Below are 9,621 nucleotides of genomic sequence, written 5' to 3' on the forward strand. Positions count from 1 at the left end.
CCATGTGCAAACTGACTGGGGGATGAACAATCGTAGTAACGATCATTCATCCCCCATGTAAGAACTGGAGTGGATTGAGTTTTATATCATTGATTGGTGCTGGTCCGGGGCTGAAACTGGACCATGTAAAAGGAAAGTCAAACAGTGGTCTATGCGGGAGCCATCTTTAGGCTACTTTCACACTTGCGGCAGAGGATTCCGGCAGGCAGTTCCGTCGCCAGAATCTGCCTGCCGGATCCGGCATTCTGGACGCAAACGGATGGCATTTGTGAGATGGATCCGGATGCGCACCGGTCCGACAAATGCATTGCAAAACCAGATCCGTCTCTCCAGTCTCATCCGGTATTTAGTCTTTTAACTCATTTTTAAAGGTCTGCGCATGCGCAGATCGGGAAACCGGATCCGGTTTTCCGGAACACTTAGTACCAGATCCGGCATTAATACATTTCAATGGAATTTAATGCCGGCATTCCGGCAAGTGTTCAGAAAAAACGTCAAAGGGACTGAACTGATGCGTCCTGAACTGAATGCTCTCCATTGTGGTCATTAATGGGATTTCTGGAGTTAACTTTCCGACGGTGCTCTACATGTTCCTTGCCAAGACATGGCTGTGTGCAAACCGTGTCCAGAGAAGATCGTTCATGGATCAAAGAGACGCCTGGCTGTAAAAGCAATGCGTGGCTATGAATGGCAATGAGGGCGAGCGGCTGGAAGCTCCTGAGGGTGTCTCAGGGTATTGTCATAGGTGTGAAGATCCCAGAGATGACAGAGAAGAGGAAGGTCCCCTGGTACCACCGGCTGGTTCCTCCCGACACCTTCTGTAAGGAGCAGAGACTGCGCCCTCCATCCATTGTGAACAGGGCAGAATGTCTTAGTGGCCATGCCCCTGCCGTACCGTCACCCGCGCACCTGCATGCTCTGCCTGTGTTCTGGGATGAGCCGCCACCAGACACCTCCATGCTCAATATATCACTGAAAGCAAAGGATCGGGCATGCTGGCATTCAGTATGACCGATCCTTTTCTTCCCACGACATCTGATGGCCGTAAACCACAATAGACATTAGATGGTCGACAAATCCCGAAATCAGCGGAATGTAAAAAAAGTAAGGACACCCAATATCAAGCAGCGACCCCCAAGGAGGGGCAGGAGGAGGATGAAGGTGACGATTGTGGTGGTAGTACTCGGCAGTCCATGGTGGCATTCTGCCCTTTGGCCGTGTAATGAATGAAGGGAACGCCCTTTCTTCCCTCTGAGCACACCCTGATCCATCTCCTAGCATCCTAAGGTGTTAACCCTGACTTGTCCGTACAACACCATTAGTGACGCAAATACAATAAATCACAGCATTGCACTTAAAGGGGTTTTCAGAGATTTTAGATACTGATGACCTTTCCTCGACCCCTTGTCTTGCACACAAATGTATTTATTCCGTTCCGTGCATTGGGGACCGCAATTTGCAGTCCCCGATGCACGGTCAACCTCCATGCGGCCGCCAGGACGGATCCAGACCCATTCAACTTGAAAGGGTTGGCATCCGTCCGTTCCGCAAAAAGATAGAGCAAGTTCTTTTCCGTGCTTCCGTTCTGCATCAAAGTCAATGGGTCCGCATCCGTGATGCGGAATGCACACGAACTGTGCCCGTGTATTGTGGATCCGCATATGCGGTCCGCAATACGGCAACGGGACACCGACGGTCGTGTGCAGGAGGCCTAAGGCCCCTTTCACACGAGCGAGTTTTCCGCGCGGGTGCAATGCGTGATGCGCCCGCACGGAATCCGGACCCATTCATTTAAATGGGGCTGTGTATATGAGCGTTGGTTTTCACGCATCACTTGTGCGTTGAGTGAAAATCGCAGCATGCTCTATATTATGCGATTTACACGCAACGCAGGCCCCATAGAAGTGAATGGGGCTGCGTGAAAATCGCATCGTATCGGCAAGCAAGTGAGGATGCGATGCGTTTTTCACGGATGGTTGCTAAGAGATGTTGTTTGTCTATATATTCAGTTTTTTATCACGCGCGTGCAAAACGCATTAAATCACATTGCTCTCGCGCGATAAAAACTGAACAACTGAACGCGATCGCAGGCAAAACTGAATGACTTTGCCTGCGAAATCGCGCAGTTATCACTGAACGCATCCAGAACGCGTCCGGACCTAATCCGGACACGCTTGTCTGCAAGGGGCCTAACAGTTTGCCCTATTCTGGGGCGCTGCACATACGTACCCACATAAGGGTAAGTTCACACACTGCGTGCAAATCCCCATGATTCGCATAAAACCGCAGCGCCCTCAGCCTAAGGGCTCACGCACACAAACATATTTTTTTCCCGTTTCTGTTCCGTTTTTTCACAGGTCCGTATGCGGAACCATTAACTTCAATGGGGCTTGAAGAAAAAACGGAAATGACTCCGTGTGCATTCCATGTCCCTTCCGTCAAAAAATAGAACATGTCCCTCTCCCCCCAACTGAAAACTGCCACTCAGCACTTTATTCCTAAATTTACTGTAGGAATAATAGAGGAATGTCCCAACAAAGATTTACAAGAAGAGATGCTCCAGAATTGTTACTCCATGGCATTTCATGCACATTAGATGATCAGCTGGTCCTGCAGGTTGGGCTGATCTCTCAGGAGGTGCAGCATTAGGTCAGCGTTACAGAGGAACTTGGAGGAACCCGTCTTATAGAAACCACAGATGTTTAATATGGTTTGCTGTTACAATGTCTCACCATTCCTAGATCCAGAAAGGTCTCTGAAGCCTTCAGAAAGAAGGTTCTATATGCCCGAGATTTAAGGATTCAGTGATTCTAATTTCTAGAAGATCAGCCACAAGAGAAGAAGACCTCAGCCTCCAGCTTGCTCAGTCCAGACTGTCCCAAGTGTGGAGGAAACCTTTAGTGTCCAGAAATAAAATATATCCAAGTGTTCCCTGAGCCACGTGTGCAGTGAGCAGAGGACGCACCCTTTCTTCGCTCGTGGCACACCCTGGACTTTGGGGGGCTCCCGTCTGATGGTGGCTAGGGTACTGTTGATGTGAAGTAGGTGGATGCAAGGCAGGAGGGCAGGCTGTAGGAACCGGCAGATGTAGTTACAATACATAAAGCCTCTCTTTATTGAGTAGATGATGGGAGTTACAGTAGAAGTGAAACCGCCAAGTTCAGTTCTGAAGTATATAGCACAGCAGGATTCTCCCAAAGGTTGTGTATAGGCAGTGGGAATGATGGTGGTAGTTGTCCCCGAGTCTTAGTTTCGTTCTCATTACCACTTCCTGTCATGCCCAGAACTTAGATTGGATGGCCGTCTCGGGAGTGTGGTGGGCGCCCGGAGGCAGTGAACCCTATCCATAAGCAGTAAAGTCTATTGCCATAAACGTGCGGTTACCTTACTGTCTCAGTCCAGGGCTACAAAAAGATGTCTGTTTTCTTTCAAAAACCATCCACAAACCATGGACAGGTGTGGTGCTTTGGGGAGACGGAAGCCATCTTTTTGTAGTCTTGGAGAATCCCTTTAAGGGTCCATTCACACATCTGTAGTGTATTGCAGACAAGAATAGGACATGTTCTATTTTTCTCGGGAACCGCGGACCGGAAGTACGGAGCCGCGGACCGGAAATGCGGACAGCAAAATGTGTGCTGTCCGGATCCTTTCCGTCCCCATTGAGAATGAATGGGTCCGCACCCGTTCCGCAGAATTGCGGAACGGATGCAGACCCATTCTACGGACGTGTGAATGGAGCCTAAGTGGTTCTAAACCTCCAGTGAATGCCTGCTCTCTTTCTCTCAGGGGTAGTCTGGCAGTTTAGGCTCAGGGATGAAGGTTCCCAGGACTAGGCCTAGTGGTGAGCAGCTCACACATACACGTCCTTCCTCTAGGTCTGCTCGGCCAAGACTCCTTTATCAGGAGGGGTGGGACCAGCCCATCTCCCAAGCAACCTAAGGACTGCCAGTGGGCAGCATGGTGGCTCAGTGGTTAGCACTGGTGCCTTGCAACACTGGGGTCCTGGCTTCAAATCTGACCAAGGACCGCATCTACATGGAGTTTGTATGTTCTCCCTCCAAAGACAACTTAGATTGTGAGGTCCATTGATGAAAATGGAGGAGATTTGTCAAACTGTAAAGTAGAACTGGCTTAGTTGCCCATAGCAACCAATCAGGTTCTGCCTTTCATTTTCAAAAGGAGCTGTGACAAATGAAAGGTGGAATCTGATTGGTTGCTATGAGTAACTAAGCCACTTCTACGTTAAACCAGTTTGACAAATCTCCCCCGAAAAGAGTTATCTGACCCGAAGAACCTGCTACCAACTGTAGAGAGTGGGGGGGGGGGGGGGGGGGGTGCAAGCGTCCGGCTGAATTGGCAGCAGCACGGTGGCCTAGTGGTTAGCCCTCAGCGCTGGGATCCTGCATGGAGTTTGGACTCCGGTTTCCTCCCACACTCCATAAATAAGCCTTAATCGACCCTGCTGTGGGTTGGGGTCGAGCACCCGTATGGCGACCACCGACTTCCCAGGGAGTCGCCACACAACTATTCCTGGGAGAAAAGCGTGTTACAAATGTTTGACATCCCTCTATTATTCCTGCTAGAAACGTGTGGATGAATTGCCAGCAGTCTGCCATGAAGATCCATCTGGGTGTTACCAGGGTGGCGGTGTCTCCTTGCATCTTCTGAGGCCTTATTCACAGACGTGCGCCGTCCATGTTCTCCACGCACCCCTTCATTTTAATACGCATCCGTGTTTTAGCGCGCCACTTTGCTCTAGCACAGAAGCATGCTCTAGTTTGACCGCGTTTACGGATCCATCACAACCATTATAGTCTATGGGTCCGTGTTTCACGGACCATTTCTAGGAGATTCACTGAAGATGAATTTTCCCCTGTGCAGTGTCGGGAACACGGATGACACACGGAGAGCCAAAAAAACGGAAACACAGACTCTTTATGGATGGATCACCGACCATCTTATCACTGAAGTGTAAATAAGGCCTAATACTGTCCAATCAGTACTGGTGGTGTCAGAGGACACACCCCTCACATATGGGCCTTTATTTATAGTAGGAATAATAGAGGAACATAGCCTTATTAAAAAATATTACAAGGAGGAAGCAATTACTGAAACAGACAGGTCAGGAGGGGCGACAGCGCGTCTTTAAAATCTTAGATCTACGCTATTCCTACTGCGGATTCGCCAGTGGCCCTCTGTGTGGTAGGGCCCTAATAAGTGAATGGTTAAAGGGGCTTTCCAGACTTTTAATATTGATGACCACCCCTTAATGGCGGGGGTCCGACACGATCAGCTGCACATGTCGTCTCCGGTCTCTCTCCCTTCTCGGCACAGACATGGCAGCGGCGGCAGAAAGAGAGATAGGAGATGACCTAAAATAACGCGATGCAGCCGGAGTGCCCGCATCTTCCGCCTGGGAGGAAGATGCAGTATGGACAGTCTGCTTTCCTTCACTTCTGATGCCCTTTTTGGGTCCATGGCGTGCTGCAGCGGCGACGTTTCACCCATCGCTGCTGCAGTCCGTCATCAAGATCTGCATCAAAAACCCGGATGCTGACTTAGGGCTCGTTCACACGACCGTATGGCTTTTTCAGTGTTTTGTGGGCCATTTTTAACGGATCTGTTTTTCCGTTTTTTGTTTCAGTAGTGTTTCCGGTTCAGTTTTTCCGTATGGCATATACAGTAATTACATAGAAAAAAAATTGGGCTGGGCATTAAAAAATTTTCAATAGATGGTTCCGCAAAAACAGAACGGATACGGAAGACATACCGAGTACATTCCGCATGTGTTCCGTTTTTTTTGCGGACCCATTGACTTGAACGGAGCCACGGAACGGGATTTGCGGGCAATACAGAACCGGACTGCATACGGAGTACATTTGTTTTTTGCGGAACCATTGAAATTAATAGTTCCGTATACGGAACGCAAAAAATGTTCGTGTGAACAAGCCCTTAGGGAGACGAAGGAGCTGGGGCGGATCGGAAACCCAGCAGCAGGGATCAATTAAGGCTACTTTCACGCGGCAGTGGAAAAAACGGTCATGTCACGTCTGTTTTCGGAACAGGTTGATGTCCATGAGGCTAGTCACATAACGTTTTTGGACGCTAAAGTCCTATTTTTCGCCATTTTCACGGCCAGACGGACACCATTAAATTTAATGGCCGTCACCACGGTCACTGGGAGCTCATGTTGGGAGCGCAGCCCTTAAGCATTAGAAGAGGAGCGACAGCCTCTGTGCACGGCGTTAGAAAAAATAAACATAAAAATATCCAAAAACATTATTACTGCTAGGGGTCACTATGAGGGATATTACGTAGACTGCAGGGGATGGGATTTCAAGGGAATGCTTTTTTTTTTTTTTTTTTGCGGCCGGTATGCGGAAGCATCCACATCAATAGGTCCGCAAAAAAAAAAAAAAAAATCCACGATTCCGTAAAAAACATACGTCTGCAAAATGGAAAAGAATAGGCATTGTTACAATGGATCTGCAAAAAATAAAATAGATGCAATTCGGATGTCACATGAACGTCATCCGTATTTTTGGCGGACGCGTGTTTTGCGGACCGCAAAATATACAGGGTCGTGTTCCTTAGTAGGATTCCTATGGCCATACTGGTCGGTGGAAAAGATCTCCCGGGTGGACAACCCATTTTATTTTGGAAAGATACAGCAGAGCGAGAGAAGAGCGACAACACCGAGACACTTTGGTAAAATAGAGTAAAAAAAATCTTTATATAAAAAGAGCAAATAAATAAGTTACAGTATGAACCATGTCTTATATAAATAAAGTAGTGGCGTACGTACAGTCCTTCGTATAAATTACAATGCCCCCGCTGATGAATTACTCCGCAAGAGCTAAAAACCAATAAAACAGGACAGGGGGGGCGGTATTAAAAATCTACAGGTATTTGCTAAAAGCAGAGCCAAGCAACCCAGTACTGAAAATACGAGGAGGAAAGGCTGCAACGTACAGGCACACGGATCCTGGGCTGCTTGGGTCTACAGGGAGATTGTCCATCAGACACTGCAATAAGTCAACACAAGCGTAAAACGCCTATAAAACAGTAACACAGTTACTAGAAATGACCACAGTAAGACAATCATCTGTACTGTGCTTATATAACCTGAAAAATCTAGATCCACCCCCACATTAGATAACATCTACATCCCACCCCATAGATCAGGAATGTATAAAGCCAACATCTCATTTATGGAAGACAGTAGAAAGCATATATATAGTCCTTCAAAGCTAACAAAGCTCAAAAAAATGCCCCTATGGTCTACAAAAATAGGACACCCAGGTGTTGGGTCATGTCATGGGTCATTAGAGGAGCAGAAAAAGACAACAGTCCTGGTCTATGACAAGGAAGAGTCCATCAAACATCTCTGGTCATAGCAAGGGGCCTTTTGAGTTTTCATGGTTGAAATGAGGACATTAGTTATCTCAAAAGACAACCATTCTTCACCAAGTCATTGGATCGTTGGGTATCCTTCTCATCATCTTTAGTGCTTTTTTTTGGCAAAAGAGTAGGTCATTCTCCTCTTGTTCTCTGCAGGGTCCTTAACACTAGACCAATCACCCCGTTATACTGAAGTGTCCATGTTCTAGTGGTCAAGAAGCTAGTCTGTGTGGATTCTAGAGCTCTACATCCACGTCATCCTCATCATCTTCCATCTCCCTCTCATCTGTATGGTCTGAGGCTTGGTCGGTGGGAATGACACCAAACTGGGACAGTTTGGCCTTCTTTTGTTCTAGACTTTGTTTCCTCCATTTGATACGGCGATTCTGGAACCAGACCTTGACCTAGGGAGCAAAGCAAAGAAATTTTGAAGAACTGCTAACCATGATAAATGAGAACTCTTTAGTCATATCACAGAACAGTGGTCTCCAGGCTCACCAACTGTTTCACAAGAGCTGCAGAGCCACAGGTTGGAGGCTACTGACAGAGGCTGTCAGCGCTTGCTTGGCGTTGTAGTAGCTCTCCAGCTGTTGCAAGACAAGTTGAAGACCATTGCCATAAAATGTTTCTATGGTGGAACCTCTCCAAAAGACCACCAACCCTTATCCAAACCAGATTTCCTGGCACTTATTTTAATTTCCACCATATATTGTATATACTAGTCATGTTTGAGAAGGTTACCACTCTAGAATCCACTTGCAACTTCGGGTGGCCAACTCAAAGATGTTTCACTATTTATGTGTAGGATTAGCCACACCGTAGGGCTATAAATCAAAAGGGTTTACTATGCTCATTAAGACCGTTAAATGCACCACAAATCCCAAAAGGTCCCTCAAAAAGACATGGAGACATCTTACCTGAGTCTCTGTGAGGTTGAGTGTAGTGGCCAGGTCCACTCTTTCAGTTCCCACCATGTATTGCTGCTTCAGAAATTCCTTTTCTAGCCTTTCTAGCTGTTCTGGAGTAAAAACAGTCCTGATCCTCTTCATTTTACATGGTCCTGTTCTCCAGGACAGAGATCCAATGGGACTGGCATTGCAATGTGTGTATGCAAGTCCTACAAGAAGCAGAAGGTGGCGCTGTTAGTATGTGCAACCAAGCCATAAGCATTGCAGCTTCAGAAAGTACATCATTACAGAGTCATACACCATGAGGGAACCAGAAATCTATTCATGGACATAGAATATGCTACTGATCTAATCAACTTATTGGTGAGTAAAGACCATCTAAGCATTAAAAGCTACAAAAACAAAATAAAAAATCTGCAATAACACATGTTAAATGAGTGAGATGAAGGATCTGGACTCACCTTTCTCCTTGCACAGAGGGTCTGAGCACATACAATCTCCTCTGGACACCCTGACTTGCTGCTGGGGCTGGGCATAGTTGGAGTAGGCACCTGCATGCTTGTAGAGCCACACTGGAGGGTAGGGCATGGCTCCATAGGAGTAGCCATAGTGCACAGAGGGTGGAGAGGGGCTCTGCCAGCCACTTCTGTCCACCATGATTTTGGGAGCAGGTTTGTCCACCTTGGAAAGTATGGAGTCGATGTTGAAGGAAATCTTGGGGCTCCTCTGCACCTCAGTAGCTACTGGCATTGTAGGAGGTTGAGCAAGGTGGTGGCCAAAACCTGGGAAGACCGGACCGTGCAGCATGATAAAGCCAAAATATCCTCAGCTGGAGGGTGGGCAATATCCAAGGAAGCACTTGCAGGTGATCTGTGCTTGGTGCAGATCACTGATGAACTGTCTGTCCAGAAAGCTGAGGAGTAGTCTTATATCCAGAGCTGCACACTGTGAAATGCAAATAAACTATTAGTATGTAAATAGCCCTGGGAGTGAGGAGAGGGGCTGAGGGGAGTGGGAGAGGGCTCAGCAAACAAAACTTCACCCTGCCTGAGGGGAGGAGAGAGGAAATGGCCATGTTGTCTACACCTCCCTGTCCTGCAAGCCATGGAGATGGAGCTTCCTGACATCTACCCCTGACCTTCCACCCCCAGCCAGGTCCTACATGCAAGGAGAACACCTGTACTAAACCCATGAGCAATTCATCTCCCTAATCTATCCATCTGGTGTTATATGTATCTACTCGTAGATACAGAGATGGACCAGTAGTGATCTGAGATGTTCTTCTAATATCTAATGTTGTCGGGGGCAGATA

General features: G+C 47.5%; 1 protein-coding gene across 1 annotated transcript; it reads right to left on the reverse strand.

The window, feature by feature from the left end:
* Positions 1 to 7,637: 7,637 nt before the first annotated feature.
* On the reverse strand, positions 7,638 to 9,116 carry LOC120991845 (homeobox protein notochord-like). The gene is made up of 3 exons (XM_040420596.1): positions 8,771 to 9,116; positions 8,319 to 8,518; positions 7,638 to 7,805 (listed from the first exon to the last, which is right to left on the reverse strand). Exons 1-3 carry the CDS (start codon positions 9,114 to 9,116, stop codon positions 7,638 to 7,640), a joined length of 714 nt encoding a protein of 237 aa, XP_040276530.1.
* Between the last annotated feature and the right edge of the window lie 505 nt (positions 9,117 to 9,621).

Source organism: Bufo bufo, chromosome 2 (genome assembly GCF_905171765.1).
Source record: "Bufo bufo chromosome 2, aBufBuf1.1, whole genome shotgun sequence".
Taxonomy (NCBI): Eukaryota; Metazoa; Chordata; class Amphibia; order Anura; family Bufonidae; genus Bufo; species Bufo bufo.

Coding starts and splice junctions, on each gene's coding strand:
- LOC120991845 (XM_040420596.1), bottom strand. CDS start 9,116: ATGCTGCACGGTCCGGTCTTCCCAGGTTTTGGCCACCACCTTGCTCAA. Junction 8,519..8,770: donor CCCTCTGTGCAAGGAGAAAG/GTGAGTCCAGAT, acceptor TGCTTCTTGTAG/GACTTGCATACACACATTGC. Junction 7,806..8,318: donor TCAACCTCACAGAGACTCAG/GTAAGATGTCTC, acceptor TTTGCTCCCTAG/GTCAAGGTCTGGTTCCAGAA.